The 24,967-nt window shown below is 48.5% G+C and overlaps 1 protein-coding gene across 1 annotated transcript in view; it reads right to left on the bottom strand.

Moving 5' to 3' along the window:
- The window catches only part of PRRC2A (proline rich coiled-coil 2A), a 1,005,169-nt gene that overhangs the window by 652,533 nt on the left and 327,669 nt on the right, over positions 1–24,967 (bottom strand). The window contains exon 9 of the mRNA XM_086919885.1: positions 8,504–8,961. Within this exon, the coding sequence (XP_086776011.1) occupies positions 8,504–8,961 (458 nt within the window). The remainder of the gene's footprint in view (positions 1–8,503; positions 8,962–24,967) is intronic.

Raw genomic sequence — 24,967 nt, 5'->3', positions numbered from 1 at the left:
GTACTCGTCATTCTCCTCGTCCACGTCAGGCACTGGGGAATGGGCCGGCGAGCGTTCCATGGCTTGTGGAGACAGAGGTTCCATCAGAGCCGAAGAGTCCGCAGAGTACTTTTTGCTCTTAAGTGGAATCCTAAAAGGTTCCAATGGCGGCTCCGACGTAATCTTCCGTTTGAGGAGCGACAATTTCCCGGTGTTGGCGTCGATCGTCACCTCTCGACGTTCCTCCACCGCGAGAGGTTGGAGCCGAAGCTTCGATACCACCAAGGCAGCCTTCGGCGTCAATACTTCCTGAGAATGTCCGCTCTGCTTAGGCGCGAAGGCCTTCGGCGCCGACTTGGGAGGAAGGGTAAAACGGATGGGCGTTTGTTCCTTGGCAGGCTTCGGCGTGGGCTTAGGCACGACAGTGTCCTGGCTGGGAACCACAGTGGACTGTCGGATCCGCTTCAAGGATTCTCCCACCTTCTTAGTAAGGGATGCCGAGGGCTGAACCGTCTCGAGCGACTCTTCGCCTCCGAGAGCCCGGTCGTCGTCAGGCCTCTTCTTCGGTGCCGACGCCCCCTGGCCTGTCGCACCGTCCGCGTGACGCTTCTTCGAAGCCGTCTTCGGGTCCGCAACCCCTCTCGGCGCCGACGCAGCCGCGTCGGAAGTCTTCACCTTCGGTGCCGACCCAGAAGACTTCGGGTCGGCCATTTTGGCGCGGCTCTTGTGGTCGGCCATCTTGGCGTGGCTCTTCGAGTCGGCCATTTTGGGTTTCGTGGAAGTTGACGCCTCCAGAACCTTCTTCACCAACGCCAGTTTCGGTTTCGTTTTCGCATCCGAGGGTGCGGAACCGGTTGCCTTCACTTTCGTTTTCCTGCCAGAAATGTCCGTGACCGGGCCCGGAGGCGGGGACGTAGGACTTATAGTAAGATCTCGGGTAAGGCCCGAAGGCGATCCCTCGACCTGGGCCGTATAACGGGGGGAAACCCCGGAGTCCGTTTGGGGATGCTCTTCCTCTGAGCTATCTCCCATCGCGGCACAAATCAGTTCGTCGTCCCCTACCTCACCGGAGACTTCGTCGCAGGCCTCCTCGTCCGCGTCGTAGGCCTCTTCCTCGGACGCGGGGCCAGAGTCCGACTCTTGCACGTCGGCCTCCTCCTCGATCGATTCCTGAAAGATGTCATCAGGTGGGGGTGCCGAAGCCGACAACTGTGCCTGGAGTCGATTAGCCCGGCGAATCTTCAAAGTTTTCTTACTCCTAAACTTTGAACACGCCATGCAGGTGTCTTCACGGTGATCCGGTGACAAGCATGTGTTGCACACAGGGTGCACGTCGAGGTGCGAATATTTCGAGTGACATAGCGGACACTTCTTGAATGGAGTCCGCTCCATCGCAAATGCGGTAGTGTAGGCCCGTCCGCGTCGAAGCACGTGGAAGGGCAGTAGGAGATAGGAGCTGAGAGTCAGTAAGAGAACCCGAACGCAACTATACCGACGCCCAGCCTAAAGACCTTTTGGTCTCAAGTGAAATCGAACAACTATCGGTTCCGAAGGAGGGAACCGAAAACACATCCGAACCCTATGGCGGAAAAAAACAATCTGGGGATGGAGGCGATGCCCATGCGCACTGTAGTCCAGGGGAGGAGCCACCTATCTCGTGATACTTCGAAGACTCTTCCAGGACAACAATGTGCAATCATCCGGACCCAACACTAGGTGGCGGACTATGCACAGATATGAATTCAGCAGCCCACATGCCTCGAACTTTACTGCACCCGTTACCATGGTAGGCCCATGGCCCCGCGCATTGCATGAAGAACCATATGCACGCACTAGCATTCAGTATTGAACAGCCTCTGCCCGAGAGACCTTTTACTTCAGACAACACATCCTCCAAACATAAGATATCAGATATGTTATAGGTGCAGGTCGTTCTGACACCCCAGACACCAGACTCCTCTACTAGTGCTAAAGTCAAGCCAGCCCCCCAGCTCCCCCCAGTTACACGTCATGCCTAGTTGCGCACGCATCCAGAACAAAGGTTTCTGCTGACCCTGCAAAATCTCTATGTATCCACCCACTTATGACACTTCTGTGACGTTTCCTGCACACACCTCCGTGTACGCCCCTGTACACACCTTCTTTTACGCACATGTGTTCTTATCTTCTCTCTTTTCACTTGTTACGCCTACTGTATTCATTTCCATTATACAGTTTTACTATATATAATGTGTGATGTTAATAAAATGTTGAATATCCCTTCCTGAACCTTAGTGGTGACGGAACTCGATGTCCAGTGTCCCGGGATGCTTAATTAAAGCCCATATGACTCAGATACCACGGACTCTGCCTCTCATTTTTTGAGCTATCCATATTGTCAAGTGTATGTATAGAAAAATAGTCCGGTAAATTATATTTACCACAGTTGGCCCGATATGCAGTGTTCACTATTCTAGCGACCACTAGGCATCGGTCCAAACGACCCTTATGGTGATTGGTTGTAAGTCAACCTTAGACCAGCTATCCTAGTAACGTGGATACGAGCAGTCTTCGGGCTAAACTCTAGAGGGCGTGTTAAGCCAGCTGTTATACCATCACATACCCCTTGAACACCAAGTGAAAGGACACCACACACGTGTTATGAAAATAAACAGTATATTTATTAGAATCACAACAGCCCTGGACTCTTTATGAGGACAGGGTACTAAGCACAGAACAAAACTCTTAGGAAAATACTTCAAGTGCACAATCAATACAAGTGCCCGAGGGCACGGAAAATTTAGTGGTCTCGGGCGGACCCGATAAGGCAAGTCGGAAGCGAGGGACTCGGGACCCTTAAGTAAGGAGGCTATGCAGGCACCGAAATGCCGAGGTTACCTAGCCACGAGGGCTGCGGCTGCACAAGTCTTACAGGCGACGGGGGTCTTCGCTGACGAGCCAGGAGCCGGAAGGAAGGAGTTGCTGGCCGGCGACCAGTGGAGATAGTTCGTAGAGATCCAAGCCTGGATCAGAGATCGATGATACCTGAAAGCAGAGGGGACCAAGTTCGTACTACTAGCCAGTAGTCAGAGGGTACCAGGAGGGCACCGGATGGTCGTCACCTCGACCAGGTGAGTGGGCAACGCTAGGCTCTGCAGTCTCACGGACCAGGAGGCGTTGTCGGCGACCAGGATGGAGGTGCGAGCTGTCCCACGATGGTTGATGCTGTCGGCATCGCTGGGCCCAGGATTGGGGCAACAAGCCTTGGCAGATTTCAGGGCCACGTGGTGGGCCTAAAATGGCATCTTGAGTGGACCAGGAGGGTCCGGGGTGCTCCTCTCGTAGAAGGGAGCCAAGGCTAGTCTGGAGCAACCAGACCAGCAACGTTGGTTGTCGTTCGTCGTCAAAGAGTCACAAGCCAGCGGCTAGTGATCGGACAACGTGCTGAACAGCAAAGCAGAAGGGCCCCACGCAGATCGTGGAGATGCTGGGAGACTGCACTTCGGTGCTGGAGCTGCTCAGGGTCGGGGCTTCTCGGACCCCAGAGCACTCACCAGAGGATTCCTTCGGTGGTCGTGCTGGTTAAGAAAGCATGAAGGTTTTGATGATGGCCGGTCCCTCGAGGTCTCGTCGCACCCACAGATCTCAGCTGAGCTGACGATGTGGGTAGAGTTCAGAGGTGCCAGGGAAGCCGGTTCTCGTCGAGCTGGGCAGTCGGATTCCTGAGGAAGGACTTGCAGCAAACCGCAGAGTTCTTAGATGGTGCCTGCGGACGCAGGGTGACTACTCCTTAGCCACAAGGGAGAAATCTTAAGAAGAGTCTCGAAGTCCTTTCGTAGAAAGTATTCTTGATTCAAAGATGATCTAATTTGGAAGGGTCCCCGCTCCGGTCTTTATCCTAAAGAAAGGGGTGGGTACATGACTAGGTCCTGCCCTAGGGGTGGGACCAGGAAGGGGGGTAGTTACACCCCTCTTCCCTGCCGGACTTTCCCCAGGTCAGGGGCTGCGCGCCCCTGGAACTGGTTCTAACCGGCATATGCGTAGTGAGCACCGGGGTGCCACTCCGCAGTCACCTTCGTGCAAAGCCCTGCCTACCCAGGATACACAAAACCCTGTCTGGGATGGTGCGAACACCGCCCCGGACAGGAAACCCTTTGTCCAAGCTCTCCTCGCTGGAAGGACTCCCAGCAGCAGGAGGTCAGACTCGTGTCTGTGGTGGCAGCGTCCATTTTGTGGAGCTGTGGCTTCAGTTAACTTTAACCGGGGTTCACAGTTACATACATGTCGTGTCCCTCTACAAGGGCGGAATGCCAACCTAGTCGCCAGCATTGGTGAGGGGGCAGCATCCCGATTCGTATGACACCTTACTCGACATGTCTTGATAACTCGATACCGAAGTTACCGATATGGTACGCGTTATCATGGAACAGCCATTGGGACTTGGTTCCGCAAGCTGCAACCGGGCTCGGCTCGTGCCTGAGCCCAATTCACACGGTTCCACTCACTCTGCCTTCAGGATTGTTAAGGTCTGCCATAGGAGTGACTGATAGGAACTCGGGTGTCCATTTTAGGGATACTATACCTAAAGCAACGGGCGGGTACGCCACGTTGCCCCAGCTGTCGCGCAGCCAGTTGTGTCAGATTTAGATGGCCATCCAGGGGTGGCATAATACATGCTTCAGCCCCTGGTAGGCCCTGGGTGCACCGATGCCCTGAGTTACAGGGTCTGACAGGGTGGCCCAGTTCCAATTGGTAAATGCACCTAAGGTACACGTTGTAATTTGGTGAGAGAACAGCTAGGCTGTGGGTCTGATTAGCAGGCCCACAGCCCGAGAAAGTCGTAAACCAGTGAAACAATAGCAAAAAGTCCGGGTGATCATAGGATTGCAGACCCTACTCTCCTACACAGACAATCATAGTGAGATAATGGTAAGCGACACTAGTGAGCTGCCAAGGTATTTGAGGTAGTAATCGGTGCATACAGGATTGACTGACACTAGTGAGCTGCCAAGGTATTTAAGGTAGTAATCGGTGCATACAAGATTAACACTTGAGATGGGTGCGAGTTGCACAAGTGTAGGGTGCGCAATAAGGAAATAAGGGAGCCGAATACTGCGGGCAGTTAGCACATATGCAGTAGTAATCAGTGTATACGGGAAGGGACAATGTAAGTGCAGGTTACATCAGTGACAAGTCTATGTGAGATATTCGACAGTACATTTTAGGAATAGGAGTGAATTCGATGTAGGTTATAGACAAGTGCAGAACAAGTAGCAATATAATACTGACAAAATACTGGAATAAAACACTGTGCAAACCATAAAAATATCTAATCGAAGGTGACAATAGTGAGTAGTCAAAAATATGTAAGGTACAGGAGTCCGTGACAGAATACCATTGCACACACAAATTATATGAACCAACAAGTGACATTAGTGAGCAGCAACGAAAAATATATGAGGTATAAAATATGAAATATAGAACTGAGAAAAATACTTGAATAAAATAACTGTGCAGACCATAAAAAATATCTAAATCGAAGGTGCCAATAGTGAGTAGTCAAAAATATGTAAGGTATAGGAGTCAGTGACAGAATACAATTGCACACACAGATTAAATGACACAATAAGTGGCATTAGCGAGCAGCAAAAGAGAAATATATGAGGTAGCAAACGGTGCATTACCGGTGACGATAAAGTGGGACGTGCAAGATACAGTTAGGAATATAGAATATAATGCTACTGTAAGAGGCAATAATATATGGGTAGCAATCGGTGCAGAAAAGGGAAATGTGCTGGATACAATCAGGAATATAATAATAAATATCACTGTGAAAGAGCAGACTATCTAAATACAACGTGAAAAACGCCCAGCTGTGTAAATTGTGTAGCCGATAAAAAGTAGTTCCATGATACAGACAGGTGCGCACCCAAGTACGGTAGTTGGGCTTAGTCTAGAGTGGTGAGTTCTTAGTGTCAGTTCAGTTAGAGAATTAATTAATAGCTCAGCAAACAATGACTAGTCCAAGATGGCAGCCCGAGAGAGAGACTGGACAAAGATGGCCGCCACAAAGGGGGAAGGAGACATTAGTCCTCTGTTTATTGCTATTGCTTTGTGAGCAGGGAGGGCAGTTACACTTTCATGCTAGCCCGGTTTCAAGGTTGCTGTGATGGAGTCTTATCTTGAAGGAACCTCGTGGGCCCAGGCGGTGATTTATTGCCTTAGTTTTCTAGACCCCCCGCCATTTTGAACAATAGAGCTTTGAGAGTGAGTACCGGCGAGTGTAATAAATACCTTTTTTGTCTTTCAGCAGTGCGTAACCCTCACGGGACCGCTGTGAGAGAATGTGACAACACTGTGTCTGCCAGCAACCATCGTCGCAGTCCCCTCTCAGCCCTCAAGTCCGCTAAGGTTCCTCTGCTGCGGAGCGGGCGGGAAGGGGGGGGGGGGAATGTTGTGTTGTTGTGGCCTCGTCCCGGTGCTTTGCCGCCGCACCAGCGTCTTTTGCTGCCGTCGGGAGGGGTCCCTGCTTCAGGACGTGAGTGGGGGCGGGGTCCGGTGATCGTCCCGCTCTGATCCTGGTGCCTGCTGTCCGCTAGCGGAGCTCTGCTGCGGAGCAGGCGGGAGTGGGGGGTGGGGGAGGGGTTCCGTTGTCCTCGTTGTTTCGTCCCGCGCTGATCCCGGTGCTGCAACCAGCGTCCTTCACTGCCGTCGGATGGGGAGGGGGGGGGGGGGGGGGGGGGTGGGGGTCGTCCCGTTGTTGTTGCATTCTGTCCCGAAGTACCAGCCAGCCTCTGCCTCTGTTCGGGAGTGGGGGAGGGGTACGGTCTTCGTTCCGCTTTGGTCCCGGTGCCGGCTGTTGATGTTGTCGGGTAGCAGCTACCGACGTCCCAGGCCTCTCTCAGCCCTCCTATGCCACTTGGACTCTTCTGCCGTGGTGCGGGCCGGTCAGAACGTTGCTCCGCATCCCAAGCCTTTCTCAGCTCTCCGTCGCTGCAGGGCTCCTCTGCTATGGTGCTGGCGGGTCACAACGGTGTTGCACAAAACATCCCAAAATCATTCCACAACGTTGCTTCTGTTACTATTATTCCGGAAAACGAATGCTGGCTGCTGCTAACCGGGATATACCCGGTTAAGGGATCCCAAGCACGGGGAGCTCCTTCAGGCAGCTCCTACCAGGCGGCCATCTTCGTGGAAGTGGTTGGATTGTATGTAAAGATTTAGGGGTTTCAGGTCTAGTATAGGTCTGAGGGAACCATCCTTTTTGGGGATAAGAAAATATAGGGAGTAAACTCCTGTGTTTTGATGGTGTACTGGAACTGGTTCTATTGTATTTTTTTTGCAGTAGAAAGGCAACTTCTTGTTTTAGTGTGAGATGCTCCTGTGACATGGGATGCTGTCTGGGTGGTATTGTTGGAGGAGTGGAAGTGTGCTCCAGGCAATAACCTGACTGAAGTATTTGCCTCAACTACCTGTCTGTGGTGATGGAGTTCCAGACAGTTAGGAACTGTTGTAATCTCCCCCCGACAGGAGTGAAATTATCTGGGGGGAGGGGAGGGAAGTCACTGCTTGAGAGTGGAGGCATTGCGGTTGTTACCTCTGCCTCTACCTTTAGTGTTGTTTCCTCTATATCCTCCTCTGTAATAACCTCTATTGGGCGAGGATTGGGTGGGTGCCTTGAAAAAGAGGAGGTGTTGTCAGTTTGAGTTTCTAAAGCTCCCATGGATTTTGCTGTGTCCGTATCCTTTTTCATTTTCTCTAGTGCATCAACTGTGGGACCAAAAAGATGTTGCTGGTCAAAAGGATGATTAAGGATGCTGGTCTGTACTTATGGTTTGAAACCAGAGATTCGCAAGCAGGCATGTCTACGTAACAGTACGCCTGTATATACTGCTCTTGAGGCTGTGTCAGCAGTAAAGTACAACGTATTGAGGTATTAGCAATGACCTTACCCTCTTGTATTAACCCCTCCCCTGCTGATGACGGAACCGCTCCGTCATCAGCTACAGTTGAGCTGTGCTGATGACGGAGCGGTTCCGTCATGGCCCAGCTGCCGCGCCTGCGCGGCGTTGATTTCGCGCCTGCGCGGGCGTTCTAATGAGCGGGGCGGGTCATGACGGAACCGCTCCGTCACCAGCATAGCTCAACCGCGGCTGGTGACGGAGCGGTTCTGTCACCAGCATGCGGCCGCCGCACGGCCGCCCCGCCCCTTTAGCGCTGCGGCGGAAGAGCCGCCGCAGCGAAGGGGTTAAACCAGAAGCCCTTGTCTTATATTTGTCTGGCAAATGTTGCGTAAGGGTTTCAAGCTCATCCTAGGGAGCTCGATCATACCTTGCTAATTGGGCTTGAGTATTAGCAATTCTCCAAACATTGGCTGCTAGCAAGATGGTGCGTTTGCCTGAAGCATCTAAAAGTTTGGACTCCTTATCAGGGGGAGGAGCAACCCTGTTTGTGAATTAGCTCTTTTCCTGGGATTTGAGACTACTAATGAGTCTAATGGCAACTGGCCTTTTGATGTATGCTAGGTCAGTTGGAGCTGCTTTACACTTTTTCTCCAGTCTGGCATTAATTACCATGGCTCTGACGGGGTCTTCGAATACCTCTGGTGCATGTTTTACCACTCCTTTCAGCATTGGTAATATGGTTGTGGTTTTATGTGATGGCAATAGTGTGTCCATAAGGAAGACTTCTTCTGGATCAGTGCGCAGATCTACCCCATGAAAGGTGGCTGCCCTATGAATGAGTTGCGTAAACCCTATAGTGTCATCTGGAGAAGATGGCCTAGAAGGGTATGCATCATCTTCTGGCAGATCTGGGGCATCTGGTGAGTTATAATCTTCCCAGGGATCATCTGATGGACCAAGAATATCATATGGGTCATCTATGTGTTGCTCATCTTCTATCCCCCTTGAATAATCATTCTCATCCCCATCATCATCTGCTGGTGCAGGGCTGTTGTGGTGGATGGTGAGTATGGAGGGGAAATATCTAAATATGGTAGTTCTAGCAATGGTGAAGGTATTCTTATAGGAGAAGTTTGAGCATGATTTTTAAGCGGAACTGGAGGTGTTTTGGGAGGGTCCAGCTTCCTTTTTCAGGCACTGTAATGACATGTCCAGTTTTTGGATTGATAAGAAGAGTCTTTTGCTTCGGATCAGGACGGAAAAGCTCTTCTGTGCAAGTATCCTTTCCTCATGTAGATCAGTTTGGGGAAATTTGTGTCCACACTGAGGGCACTTCTTGAAGGGTGTTCTTTCCATGAGCCAAAGGCCCAGTGGGGCAGTTGGGCCCAACGGCCCGACGAGCACCGGAATCGAGAAGCACAAAGTTTTTCGACGTGAGTAACAGGGAAATCTCGATCGAAGACAATACCAACGGTGTGATGGAGGGCTGGAAGTCGAAAGGAAATCGGTAACGGGACCGAACGATAAGCACATCAAAGCCCGATGGCGGAAAAAAGCAATCTGAAGATGGAGTCGATGCCCATGCGCACTATGCTCCACGGGAGGAGTCATCTACCAAACAAAGACTCTTCCAAGACAACAACAAAGAGTAAACATCCGGGCCCAGATGGCGATCTATGCACTAGTGTGTGATCTGCAGCCCATATGCCTTGAACGAACAAGTTACTTACCTTCGGTAACAATATATCTGTAAGAAACGTTAGTTAGAATCCTTACCTTAGAATATCCCCAGGCATCAGACTAGATCCGGAAAGTTTTCGTCAGCAGTACCAATGCGCGTCAGTAGGCGTCGTCTGCGATACCGGTTCGCAGAACGGGGAGGATGGGTGGGGTGGAATGGAATCTAACTAACTAATGTTTCTTACAAATATATCATTACTGAGGGTAAGTAACTTGCTCATCTGAAAGAAACACGTTAGTTAGATTCCTTACCTTTGAATAGATACCCCAGCAATACCAACCCCGGTGGTGGGCCTGCAAACCAAGATCACACCAGGAAGTCCTGGAGAAAGGAACGGACAAAAAAGCCATCTCTCCGGACTGGACTGTCCAAGCAGTAGTGCTTGGCAAACATGTGCAGCAAGGCCCACGTACCTGCCTGACAAATGTGCTGAAAAAGCCTCCCCGACCAAGGGCAGTAGAAGCCACCATGGCCCGAGTGGAATGGGTGCACAGCCCCAAAGAAGGCTCTTTTTTAGCCAAGGAATAACAGAACTTGATGCACAAAACGACCCACCGAGACATGGACGCTTGTGCATCGCCCACGTAGCCAACAAAGAGTTGGTCGTCCATCCGGTACTGTTGTGTGCGGTTGAAGTAAAAGGAGAGCACACGTTTTGGGTCCAGACGGTGGAGCCTCTCTTCCTCTTTCGAGGGATGCAGAAAGAGGGTGGGCAAGGTAATGGACTGGCCGATGTGCAAGGCAATAACAACTTTAGTTTTTAATCCTCATTTGCCTTTTCAACGCCCAATACTCAACGAAACCACCCTGGGCTTTTCAACCTCATTTACTGGATGTAAAGAAAGGGGCAGACCAAACGCTTTTTAGAATAGAGGTTCCCCTCCAGTCAAGACCCATTGATGGAGAGGGACGGGGAGCCTACATCCACAGCTCATCAACCCTTGCCCCAAATCTTCCCAGTTACCAAGAAGACTTTCACCAGCCAAGGCAGGCTAAGGCTTAATCATTGGATTTATATCTTCTAAACACCATATCACCCTACCCTCACCCAAAACATGCCAAAAAAGGAGTCCAAAATATATATCTCTTCCTTGTCTGATCAGAAATATTCAATTTTGCAATACATCTCATAGCTCGTAACCAATCCACTTCTGTTGGCGAGACCCATAATTTACATAACTCTCTTCGTGCCAAAAGTGTAGCATAGAAAATAAGCTTTGCACGGTCATCTGTGCCCTTACCTTGCAGGTCAAGTCTGCCAGATATTACTAACTCCTGGCTAACCTTGATCTGCAGTCCTAGGACACTCGACAAACAGCTACTCACAGCCTCCCAAAAAGCCTGAATCTTTGGACAACGCAGAAACATATGCAGATCCTCTTCATTAGGGCTTTTGCACTTGGGACACACCACCACACCACCTGAGGTGAATTTGGAGAGTCTTCGTGGGGACCAATACACTCTGTGCATCGTGAAAAAAGGACTTCTCCTTAAATTTGCAGGTTTTACTATTTTATAAAGCGGTCAAGACTTGTCTAGCAACTATTCAATGTGGTGGAAAAAACCCTAAAATCACGTCAGGAGGTCTGACGCGATGTAGACGCTCGCGTTTGAAAAGACGTCATGTGGTACCAGTGATCTTTCTTAAGCGGTGTTTGATTGAACTCCAAAATAGCAGTACACACATGGCAGAAGGATCAGGACGCGGCAGAGTTCAAGGTTGCCAGTCTAGTGTTTCTCAGCTCGCAACAGATGCTGCAGGTGAGGCGCGCGTTCCGATAACGAACTGCGCACTTCAACTGAAATCGTTCACGAAGTCAGAGTGAAGTTCCGGAGTTCCGAGTTTTCAGAGAAGCTTTCAATTTCTTCAACCAAAGGTATTTCAGAATTCGCATGCGCAACGTGGGACAAGGAAGTAAGAATCTTCAAGCTCCATTCTAGACTGTATTTGTATCGTATTTGACGCACCTGGACGTCTTCAATTCAAGTGGTTAACAAGTGACTGAACTTGTTCGCCAGAAACTGTTTTTTCTTTCTTTATAGCTTACTCATAGTTAGGGTTTTTGAATCTCTTTGGAACTGCAGAATTTATGTTGGTGAACCACGGAACACTATGTTTATGGACTTACGTTACTGAGCATTCCTCAACTCTGTCAGGTATACCTTTTATAATAAGGTGCATTATAGAGTTACGTTAGATAGTTCATGTAAAGTATTCTCGAGAGCTAATGATACTGTGTTTCGCGTAGGTCATAAGAAAAACCCGAGTTTTTAGTTGAACATTAGTGAGAGAGAAGCAATTGCCTAAGGTCCAGGGGTAAGCGTTATAATAGCATTGAATATGACTTCGAATGTTAAATAGAATTGCATGAAAATTAATTAGGGTTTCCTTACAGGTGTTACCAGAAGACCCAGTGGACCATTACGACGAGTGTACACTATCACTCGAAGGCAGTCTCTCTTTTCTTTTGTTATTTTATCCACTTCCCCATTCCCTTCTGTTTTAGTGGTTACCTGGACATTGTATTGTCGGGTGGCTCCTGAGGCAGAGGGGCGTTGGGACTAAGCGTCGACTCCTGTGGATTCATCAGGCCTTCCTGACAAAAGCATAGACATTGTTACTTGCCATTGGTCTTCCGTAGCGATCTCCGGCAAGCAGTTTCCCCACAGGATCTGCGGTAACTTGAAAGGGCCATCCTCCATTTCTAACATAAGCCAATACCATAAAGCTATTTCTTTCTTGAATACACAGCTAGAAAAAAGCTTCTCCTCCAGCTCGTTGTAGGATCCAATTTGGTCACCCGAAGCCGCCGACCAACTTTGAATCTAAATATATTTGAATCTGGAGAAACTGTGACCCCATTCCTCCTCGCAGTGCCCCCAGGAAATGAATTTTCCATCGGGGAGTAACTGCTTCCATCTCTGAAGACCCATCTCCTTTAGTGGTCAAGCCAAGAGGTCCCTAGACGATAGTGGAGATCCCGGCGCATCCCAAATCGAGGCCATCTGGCTATAATAAGGAATTTTTAAAGCCCTCCTGAATTTAAATCAAATCTCTTAAAACCTTTAATCTAACCTTTTTGAAAAATTTCGGATCAGCAAATTTGTACATAAAACCATTTTTATTATAATGTTGCTTCCTCAACATTGCTCCAAACATTTTACCAATTACCGTGTTAGTCGGACTGTTCAGCTACAGTCTGCTATTTTACAACAAAAAAGCTCATGAGTAAAGTAGCAAGTCTGGGACCACTAGACCACCTTTCGACACTCTTCTCCTAAGCTTCTTCTAGGAGAGGTGCGGCCCTTTTGATGCCCACAGAAAAGTACTAATCTCATTCTGCAAACTTGCAAACCAGTCCTTCTTAAACATCAAAGGTACTGTTTCAAATAAAAAAGTTAACTTTGGCATAATCGTCATTTTAACCAAATCTGCCCGACGGAACAGTGCGAGTGGTAAATGTGACCACCCTCGTAAACTAGCACGTATCTCTTTTTTAAGCATTGCAAAGTTGACTTTGGTGAGATCTTCTATATTATGAATTATCTTAACTCCAAGATACTTCATCTAATTTTTACATAAAATTCCCTCAGTATTTATATTTCAGGCCATAACTTCCGTTTTTTTTGTTGATATCATAGTCTGAGACAGCCCCAAACTCATTAGTTAAATCTAGGAGACATCTCATAGATTGCTGTAAATTAGGGGTGTAGATGATTATGTCATCTGCATACAATCCGATCTTCCTAGACCAGCCTGCAAACTCGAAAGGCACAATATTCTCCGCAGACCTTATCTTACACGCCAGGGGCACTATATATGTGTCAAATAAAAGTGGTGACAGCGGACACCCATGCCTGGTGCCCGGCATAATTGAAACTGGCTGGGTCAGCATCCCGTTCACTAACACTCTTGCAGTGGGGGCCTGGTATATATAGCTGACAGATTTACTAAAATGTAATCCCAGGTTGAGATGTTTAACTAAAGTGTGCAAGTATACCCAGTTAACTCGATCAAATGCCTTGGCGGCATCTAAAGCGATAACCGCCAGGGGAAGATCATAGATAGAGGCCATATCTATAGTACCAATAAGGGAGAAGTTCAGCTCTTTCAACTGTCTACCTCTGATAAAACCCCTTTGGTCCTCATGAACTAACTGTGAAATGACACCACTCTGCCTCCCTGCAATAATTTTGGCAAAGAACGGTATGATTCAACACTCTTTGGTGATTTCCCAGGCTTAGGTATTAACGTTCTATTTGCCTCATTCCAGGAGGTGGGCAAAGAAGCGTCACCCACAAAAATCTTATTAAACAACTGACACATAATCAGTATTAAAATTCCAACCAACAGTTTATAAACTTCAACAGGAAGGCCGTCTGGCCCAGGTGCCTTACCTCTTCTCTCCCAAGCCCTCCCCCCCCTTCCTCTCATAGCCTCCTCAACCTCAATCTCTGTAATATCTTGGTTCAAAACCTCCTTGAGACCTTCCGATAAGGGGTCCAAAAGTTCAACCGATCTCTGAACACCCTGATCTTCAACCACCATATCCTCCTTACAGACCTTTCCAAAGTATGCATAAAAAGCTGCAGCTATTCCTTTAATATCTGTAGTCATCAGACCCGTCTCCTCATTCTTTACTTCTTTAATCAGGTTTCGAACTTGGTCGCTCATTGTCTTCTAAGCTAACAGCTTACTGCAGCCCTCACCATAATCAAAATGAGCAAGCTGGCCAGCATCCCACTTCTCCTTAACTCTCTCTCTCAGAACTCACTAGATCTGCCTTCAAATCTGTGAGATCTTGAAGGACCTTTTCATTAGTCTCACTACTACCCTAGTTTACCAAGCCCGCCTCCAGTTTACACATTTTTTCCTCCAAGTCTGCAACCCTAACATAATAGAGTCTCCATTTCCAAGCTGCCAAAGCTCCCAGTCTCCCTCGCAAAAATGCCCTATACGCATCCCACACAATCTCTATCTTGGCTGATCCCAGATTCATTTAAAAAAAAAAAACATTTGTCTCCTTCTTCAAAACCTCTACTGCTTCGTGATCAGAGTATCGTACTATCTAACCTCCAGATTGAAGCCAAAGGGCTGTCCCCTACTGTCAACCGAGGAGATACGGCTGAGTGGTCAGAGAGATGTACTCCTACGTGACCCACCTGAGCAACTGAATCTACCAGCCTTCGATCCACCAAATAATAGTCAATCCGGGATTTATGATTATATTTTTATTGTAAAATGAAAATCCTAACTGCTGTCCAAACCTGCATCTCCAAATATCACATAAACCCAGCTGGGACATCATCAATCTAACTCTATTAGACAATGGTCTAATTTGTAATCCAGGACTGTATTAAAATCACCTGCCATGATGATCTGCCCCAGAAAAATTAAATAACTACCAAGCCAAGCCAAAGCCAAATCGTCTAAGGGTCCTATATCATCCTGGTTAGGACCATAATAGCCCACCATAATAGCCCACCACAATATGCGCTTGCCCATAAACTTTTAACTTGACAATCAACCACCTCCCTCCTACACTGGCTGCCTTCCCTTCCATCAAGATATTTAAACCTTGTTTAATTAGAACTGCAACTCCCTTAGTCACCGCTGTCTGTGGAGTGTAAACTGCAAGAGCCAACCACCGCTGAGACGAGAAGAACTTCTTGCTCTCATACCCGGTCAGATGGGTCTCCCGTAGTATAAATATATGAGCCAGGGAATCCCTCAAATATTTCAAAATCAAATCCCTTCTTTTCACACGCATTCCATTTACATTCAACTATAGAATTCTGAACTTGTTTGCACTACCCCACTTATCCCAGACATAAGCAGACTATCTCTCACACCCTCTCTTCCATGGACAGGAAAAATGCTTCTGAGGATTTTTCTGTATTTTCCCTTTACTCTTCCCACCCCCAAAACCACCCCAAAACCCACCCCCTCGCCGCGGGAAACCCATTCCAAATACCCATGGCTACTAAGCCCTATGGGTGCCCCTTGACGGATGGTGCAGATAAAGAACATTACAACTTAAATAAAAACTATGACGTACATGCCTGGAGTCTTTAAGAGGCAACATGAGCAGCCTAAGAAAACCCTCTAACAAACAACCTAAAACGTCCTGCCTCAAATATCATCAGATTGACACAGTTCAAAAAACTTATCGACCTCATCAACAAAACGGAAGGAGTGCATCTTGTTGTTCCACATCACCTTTAAAAACGCTGAAAAACTTTAACTGGACCAATGCCCCCAATTTCCTCAACGGCTCGATCCTTTTACCAAGCTCCCACTGTCTATTGGCAGTTACAGATGATAAAGCTGATCGTACCTCAACCGAAGCACCATCTACTTCAATTGTTTTCTTCTTAAGAGCACTCACTATAATATTTTCTTTCAGAGTATACGTCATAAAATGAATCAAGATTTTCCTGGGTTTAGCACGGTTTGGGTTCAACCTGAAGGGATCACGATGTATTCTCTGAATATCCCTAGAGATCTCCTACTCTGTTTCCTCTAGGTGCAACTCACTCTTCAGCAACTGCACTACATACTTTCTAATATCTGTTCCTTCTTTACCCTCCGGGAGTTTTAAAATTTTCAGTTTGTTTCTTCTCTGCATATTCTCCAATCTTTCTACCCTTTCCTCGTGCTCCCTTTCCTTAACCTTGATTACTTCTAGCTCTTTCAGATTTACCATAACCTCCTCTCTAAGGTCCTTGACCTCAACCTCTAATGCCATCATTCGGCTACTCAGATCATCTCTCTTTCTCTCAAGTAAACCACAAGCTACTCTGATGCTTTCCTGATTTGACTGATACCTCAAATCTCTTTTGCATCTCAAGATTTAAGTTTTTAAGCAAAGCTATAACAGAGAGATCACTGCACTCCTGTTCTGACTCCCTCTGCTGCTCCGGCTGGTCAGACTGCACTCCCTCTGTACCTGATGTAGTCGTGCTGCACGCTGGGCCAATTGAAGCCCCAAGACCACTTACTTCGGGGGCTGAAACCTGTCGCGATACATTTAAATTAACATCATCCTGGACCTGTAGTACATCCTCACCGTCACCTATATCTAAAGACCTGGAAACGATTGGGACCAGTCCACCAAATATATGTCAGACACCTCTACTGAACAATCCCCAGCGCCGGCCAAACTACTATGCCTACTTGGGTGCTCCTGTCTAGCTTTGGGAGATATCGCTGGCCCAGTTAACTTGTCGGAGTTTTCCCCTTCAATGCCAAAATCTTTAGCAAAACCTTAAACGACCTGAGTGATGGAGTCACCTTGATCGTATGCTCTAGTGAGCCCGCCTTACCCAATTTCTTGCAAATTTTATTGTTCTTAACAGTAAGCCTACCCTTAGCCTTAACCTCTATGGCCTCTTTGTTGTTGGAGACAGGAGAGCCCCCCTGATTAAATAACAGCTTCTGCGCCACCCTCCCTGCACTCCTTAACGCGTACCTGGAGATACCGCTCGAGCCTCCCCCTGCCTCTACTACAGCCTCTACTACCGCCCCCGAGTTGCTCAACTCTACTAAAATCCCCCAAGCACGCTTTACTACAGGTATTCACCAACATGGGGCACGCGAAACCCCTGTTTACCCTAGGGACATGAATCTCCTGGGAATCCTGCTGAGCACAAGTGTGAAGCAAAAGTACCTTTGGGGCCTTTGATGTAGAGAGCCCCTCCTCCGTACTATTATTGCTCCTTCTGTCCACCTGTCTGCCTCTCCCCCGTCCTCCCCCTCCAAAAACAATCCTGCCTGCTGCTCGGTGACCCTTGCCACCCTCTGACCCCGCTCTCTCCTAGCTGAGCTCCGCTTGACCCGCTGGCTCCACCTCTGCAGCCTCCTCGCGTCTCACCAAACTCTGTACGCCTTACGCAGCTGAACCCGCCATACACAACCCACACTCGGTAATCACTGCCTGCTAGCGTGCAGCTCTCTCCCGTAAAAATTCAACCAATTGTAAACGGTGCGAGAGTCACCGCATCCTCCGACTCCTCCTGCCTCCCGCCGGACCCCTCACGGTACGTCAAAAGGCACTTAAACACAATCCGCCTTTGGACGACACCTGCAGGCCGCACCTAGCCGGCCGCCATGTTTTCCCTCATCCCCACCGACTCTCGTTCATGGCAGTAACAACCTTGGGCAGAAAAGATGGACGAGTCCTCAGAACAACCTTGTCGGATGGATGGAGAGGAAAGGAGGCTTAGAGGAAAGAGCCTGGAACTCACTCGTTCTTCTGGCAGAGGTGATGGCAACCAGGAAAACAGTTTTGAGAATCAGAAGACGAAGAGGGCAATTATGAAGCGGCTCAAAGGGAGCACACATCAGATAATAAAGAACCAGGTTCAAGTCCCACTGAGGCATCACGAAAGGAACAGGAGGGAACATGTGCGTGATGCCTTTCAAGAACCTTTTTAAAACAGGGTACTTGAAAAGAGAAGGCTGATCAGGAAGCCTCAAGAAGGCAGAAATGGCCGAAAGAGAGCCCTTGATAGTGCCCGGAGCAGAGCCCTGAAGGGCAAGAGAGAGAAGAAAGAGGAGAATCTCTGAAAGAGGGGCAGAGAGTGTATCTACAGCCTTTGCTGTGCACCATGCCACAAATTTGTTCCACCTGTAGGCCTATACCGATTTCGTGGTGGGACGCCTGGCTGCCAGAATGACATCACAGACTTCAGGAGGCAAGTCAAATGGCCTCAACTCTCACCACTCAATCTTCACACGTGTAGGTGGACACTGGACAGGTTCGGGTGGAGGACTATTCCCTGTTGCTGAGACAGAAGGACCTCCTGAAGAGGCAGACAAATCGGGGGTTCGACCAACATACTGAGTAGCTCCGGATAACAGTATCTTTGTGCCCAGTCCAGAGTCACAAGGATGACTTGGGCCCGGTGGCGCCTGATCTTCTGCACTCTGGGAAGAAGTGTTATAGGTGGAAAGGCGTACAACAGACTGTAATTCCATTCGCGAGAAAAAGCATCGCCGAGCGAGCGCTGCTTTGGAAATTCCAACGCGCAGAACTGATGACATTGCACATTCTCTTTGGTGGCGAATAGATCTAACCAAGGCTCTGCCTGTAGGAAGGTACATCCTGACTATGGTTGCCCCCAACTTTTTGCCCTGTGTTTTAGCTGGTTTTTGACATAGTCGACCTGGGACCCTGCCAATCAGGACCCCAGGCCTACTGCTCTCTCTGTAAAATGGATTCCATGTACCTTAGGTACATTTCCAATTGGTACTGGGCCACCTTATCAGACCATGTAACTCAGGGCATAGGTGTACCCAGTGCCTACCAGGGGCTGAAGCATATATTATGCCACCACTGGCTGGCCTCCTAAATTTGACACAACTGGCTGCATGACAGCTGGGGCAAAGTCGTGTAATCACCCTTTGCTGTAGATATAGTATACCTATATCTAACCCTAAAAATGGACACACAGATTCCTATCAGTCACTCCTATGGCAGGCCTTAACAATCCTGAAGGCAGAGTGCTTGGAATCGTGTGAGATGGTGCTCTGGCATGAGCTGAGCCTGTCTGCAGCTTGCGGAACCAAGTCCTAATAGCTGTTCCATGATATCGCATACCATATACTCTTAAGTGCATTATAATCCTCGCGGTTAAATGCTATCTTTGGTATTGCTTTATCAAAACATGTCGAGTAAGGCGTCATACGAATTGGAATACTAACCCCTCGCCAATTCTGGCGACGGGGTTAGCATTCCACCCTTCTAGAGGGACACGACATGTATGTAACTGTGAACCCCGGTTAAAGTTAACTCGAGCCTCAGCATCACAAAATGGATGCTGCCACCACAGACACGAGTCTGACCTCCTGCTGCTGGGAGCCCTTCCAGCGAGGAGAGCTTGGACAAAGGGTTTCCTGTCCGGGGCGGTGCTAGCACCATCCCAGACAGGGTTTTGTGTATCCTGGGTAGGCAGGGCTTTACAGGAAGGTGACTGCTGAGTGGCACCCCGGTGCTCACTACGCATAGGCCGGTCAGGACCAGTACCAGGGGCACACCAGCCCCTGGCCTGGGGAAAGTCCGGCATGGGAGAGGGGTGTAACCACCCCCCTCCTAGTCCCACCCATAGGCAGGACCTAGTCACCGGGTCAGCCCCTTTTCTTAGTATAAAGATAGGAGCGGGCCCCCTGTTCAAATTAGATCATCTTTGGAATCAAGACACGACTTTCTGCAAAAGGACTTCAAGATTTCTTCTTCAAGATTCTCCCTTGTGACTAAGGAGTAGTCACCCTGCATCCGCAGGCACCATCTTAAGAACATTGCGGTCTGCTGCAAGTCCTTCCTCAGGAATCCGACGACACAGCTCGACGAGACCCGGCTTCCCTGGCACCTCTGACCTCTACTCACCTCTACAGCCAAGCTGAGAACCGTGAGTGCGACGAGACCTCGAGGGACCGACTATCGCCAAGACTGCACGACTTCTTTACAGCACGCCCGCCGAGTAACCCTCTGGTGAGCGCTTTGGGGTCCGAGAAGCCCCGACCCTGAGCAGCTCCAGCACCGAAGATCAGCCTCCCAGCATCTCCACGATCTGCGTGGGGCCCTTCTGCTTTTTGCTGCTCACCGCGTTGTTTGGCTACTAGCCCGCTGGCGTGTGGCCTTCTTTACGACGCCCGACAACATCACTGCTGCTGGTCTGGTTGCTCCAGACTGGCCCTTGCTCCCTTCCAAGAGAGGAGCACCCCGGACCCGCCTGGTCCACTCAAGACGCCATTTTAGGTCCACCGCGTGGGCTTGAATTAGCCAAGGCTTTGTTGCCCAATCCTGGGTCCAGCGACGCCAACAGCTTCATCCATCGTGGGACAGCTCGCTCCTCCATCCTGGTCGCCGACAACGCCTCCTGGTCCGTGAGATCAGCAGAGCACAGCGTCGCCCACTCACCTAGTCGAGGTGACTACCATCCGGTGCCCTCCTGGTGCCACCGGACTACTGGCTAGTAGTCACGAACTTAGTCCCCTCTGCTTTCAGGTGTCATCTGTCTTCAAGATCCAGGCTTGGATCACTTCGAACTCTCTTCACTGGTCGCCTGCCAGCATCTTTCTTCCAGGCTCCTGGTCCGTCTACGAGGATTCCCGACGTCTTTTGAGACATATGCAGCTGCAGCCCCTGGGCTAGGTAACTTCGGCATTTCGGTGCCCCAGCATAGCCTCACTATCCAAGGGTCAGAATTCACTTTCGTTTTCCTCCTACCAGGTCGGGTTCGCCCGAGAACACTAACTTTGTCTTTACTAGCTACCATAGACTTTGTCCCGCATCACGCGTGAGAGTGCACACTCTGCACCCGAGTCCCCTGGGTCTCCTAGAAGTAATCTAACGATTCTATAGTCAAGTCCTAGCGATTCCAAAGCCTATTAGTACTGTACTTACCTGCTAGTAATTTCGCATTCCACTTTCAGAGTATATGGTTTACCGTGCCCCTCGGGCATTTGTGTATACTGTGCTAACTTAAGTGTTTTCGTAAGAGTTTTGTTTTGTGCTTAGTACCCTGTCCTCATAAAGAGTACAGGGCTGTTGTGATTTTAATAAATACACTGTTTATTTTCATAACACTTGTGTGGTGTCCTTTCACTTGGTGTTCAAGGGGTATATGTGTGGTATAACAGCTGGCTTAACACGCCCTCTCGAGTCTTTAGCCTTAGACTGCTCATATCCACGCTACTAGGATAGCTGGTCTATAAGGTTGACTTACAACCAATCATCAATAAGGGTTGTCTGGACTGATACATAGTGTTCACTAGAATAGTGAGCACTGCATATCAGGCCAACTTCTCACACTGCCCACTACTGAAAGAGACCTTGCGCCACGTCCAAATTCAGACGCCATTCCTGTTCCATCATGCAACGGCGGCTGAGTTCGTCCGCCCTGGCGTTCAGGGAACCTGCCAGGTGTTGAACCACCAGGGTGACGCCCTGGTGTTCCAGCCATGTCCAGAGGCGCAGAGCCTCCGGACAAACGGTCCACGACCCCACCCGCTCTGTTAGTTGCAGTACCACATGGCGGTGGTGTTGTCAGTGAACACCTGCACTACACTTTACCGGACAGAGGGAAGGAATGCGTCACCACTGTGTGCACCGGTTGGGGAAGGGAGAGGGATCTGCCACTGATCCAATCGCGGTCCGTGAGCCACCACTGCAGCGGATTCGCAGTGCCCTCTGAGATCAGGACATGGTCGGACAGGTTGCCCTGATGCTGTGTCCACTGGAACCTCAGAGCCCACATCCGCCACCTAGCGTGATGTACCAGCAGGATGCAGGAGGCCATCAGCCCCAGGATCCGCAGCATCAGCCTGACCGAAACGCGAGATAAAGGCTGAAAGAGCTGAATCAGAGCCTGAATATACAGAACCCGCTGCTCAGGAGGATAAACCCGAACTGCGCCGAGTCCAGAACTGTTCTAATGAAGAGGAGCTTCTGAGAGGGACTCAAGTGTAACTTCGGCACGTTGTGTTTCTATGAGGTAGTATCATGTAAGATAATGAGCGTTACTTGGAGCCTGAGGTATTTGCAGATGTACTTCCAGTTCTTGTTTTGGCTTTGTTAACTGTAAGTATATATTTTCCTGATTTACATCGTTAATGAGGTAGATATGGTCATGAGGTAGGTATGGTAGATGTTAATTTACTTAATCGACGTAGTCCTGCTGGGAACTAAGAGGTCTCTCACTCCACCCTCAGTTCCGGTGACGCTCTTAGTTTGGTAGTGCCTGCTTGGGATGTCTCCATTTCTTGTTGTGCCAGCTCATCCAGGTATCTTCTTAGTTCTCTCGGGTCCTCTAAGATTTGTGTTCAGCCATTATCATTAATCCAAAATCTTGCCAGGTCGGTGCATGAGAAGAGAATATTTTTCTTTCTCAATTGTCACGCAAGGCCAGGAAGCCCTTTCTGATGTCCACTGTTGGTTTTGAGTAGACCTGTGTTAGTATATTCCTTTGTCCGTTCCACGCGATATGCTGGTTTTTCCGCGCATAGGCGAAGATGGCATCTGTATGCTGCGACCATAGTGGTTTGCAGATTATTGGGCAGGCCCTTGACTTTGTAGCTGACTTGAATGCGGGTACTCTGTAGTCTCTGTCGAGACCTCATTTGAGGTTTGTGATTTTAGGCAGTATGTCCTCAATGAAGGCCAGGCAAGATCCTAAGTTGTCTTCTTCTCCCTCCGGTACGCCAAGGAGTCTTATGTGTCCCCTTCTGTTCCGATCTTCAAACTCCACTGTTTGTTTTTAACAACATAAGCCATTTTTAGGGAAAACGAAGACTCTCTTGGAGTCCTGATCCCCCAAGTTCATAAGCTGGTGGGGTAGGATAGAAACTATCAAGATGTTACTGCTACTCATGGAGGACTTCCACCACAAAATGGATAACCAGATTAATAAATTCCTTTGGCAAGGCAAAAGAGAGCGTATAAGTATTAAAAATCTTAGACTAGATAAAAACTGGGAGGACTAAACTTAGCAGACTACGGAACCTTTCATACCGCCTTCCTAGCCAGACAAGGAACTTACTGGGTGGCACCCCCTAAGGCAGTAGTTTTCAATCTGTGGGGTGCGACCCCCAGGGGGGCCGTGCAGTCCTGGGAAAGGGGTCGCACATTTCCAGGCATAACTTATGTCTGGAATGCAAAATTTGCTTTTCCTTTTGGACAAAGGCTGGGACCCTTCATTTTGATGGTTAAAATGCTTTAGCTGAATTTAGTTGACTCATGTGCTGCAAAAGGAAGAGGCCTGGTAAAACAATCCTTCAAGTAAGTGTTCATGCCAGGGTGCCTGCTTACCTGAATGACATGGAGTAAATCTGTAAATGTAAAGGGTGCTTGGGAGCGATTCTGGCTATAATTGTTTGAATCACTCCAAGCATTGTGATGGCAAAGATGTTTTTTTTTTTTGCATGGTGATGCAAAGAATAAACAACTTCGCTGTTAAGTGCATGCTTTTAACCGTAACTGCATTTACACTGTGCTTAGTACCCTCGGTAAGGGGTTGAGGGGACAGGTATGCAAAAAAAATAAAAAAACATTACTTATGTTCTTATATTACTCAAATCTGTATTTTGGAAGCTCTATTTTATTTTAAAACTATTTGCACAGTTTGTATCAGTCTATATTATAATGTGTGTAATGCAAGTATAAAATAACGACTTGCACATTCACTGTGCTTTCTGACCACAGGATTCTTTTTTTGCAGAACAATCCTGCCTATGTTGGCGTTAAGCAGCAATTTGTGTGCCAACGCAGGGGAAAGGACAGGAATGCACCATAATTCATAAATAAGGTGAATTCCTTCCCTTTCACGTTGGCGTAGGGTAGCACAGCAAGAAGACTTGAGACGCAGCCCTACGCCAATGCCTCATAAATAAGGCCCTTTGTTTTAGCCACACCTTTAACCACGCCCCCCAAGCTCTCTTACTGACCTTTGGTTTGCTAAACACTTTAATTTTTTTTTTCAATGTAAACATGATTTGCGGTGGGAATTGGGGCGTTTATGGTTGTCGATAGTTGGCAATGATGAGGAGGACCAAGTTCTAGAAATTTTTGTCAGGAGGGGGTCCTTACGCTTAAAATTCTTAGACAGGGGGGTCTCGGCATCAAAAAGTTAGAAGACCTCTGCCCTAGGGGTACACACCAATTTGGCTAACAATCGAGCGAGCCATCATAAAAAACCTGAACTCACTAATTCTGCTAAAAGCTAATAAACATAAACACGCCTCCAACCCAATATTCAGAAACACAAAAATTGCCCTACTCAAAATAGACAAGAAAAATGGAGGTCAGCGTATGTAATTTGAAATGGGAATCCTGTGGGCCAACAGAAATATTAAATACAGAGGGAAGTGCCATCCATGGACACATGGATAACAAAAGGCATCTCCTTTCAGCAGAACTGGAGGAAGAAGGCAGCTCGCCACATTTGCTACGATAAAGGTAGACATGAGCTCCCAGACAGAGTTCTACAACTTCCTAAAAATCAAAACAGCACTCACAAAAACCAAGCTAGCAAACCACATCCCATCAATTATCCAATATATAATGAGGCTTAACAGAGTAGGCCATCAGGTGTCAAACTCCTACAACCAACTGCCACAAAAATTAACGATAAGACATCAAACTACTGGGCAAAACAACAACGCACCACTCTGGGCCTCAGCCTCAAGTAAGAAATTCTCCCCAATACTATCCCAAACCAAATTTTGGCTAGTTCACAAGACTGGCCGTGCCAGGCCTCAGGGAAAACAACCTTTGCTGGAACTGCGATAGCAATAAGGGGGACTTAGCCCACCTCATCTTCTACTGCTCCAAAGTTAAAATCTTCTGGGAAAAATCTTAGTTTT

Source organism: Lissotriton vulgaris, chromosome 5, assembly GCF_964263255.1.
Source record: "Lissotriton vulgaris chromosome 5, aLisVul1.2, whole genome shotgun sequence".
NCBI lineage: Eukaryota > Metazoa > Chordata > Amphibia > Caudata > Salamandridae > Lissotriton > Lissotriton vulgaris.
Note: the sequence above shows the minus strand (reverse complement) of the source record. Positions and strands in the feature narration are given on the sequence as shown.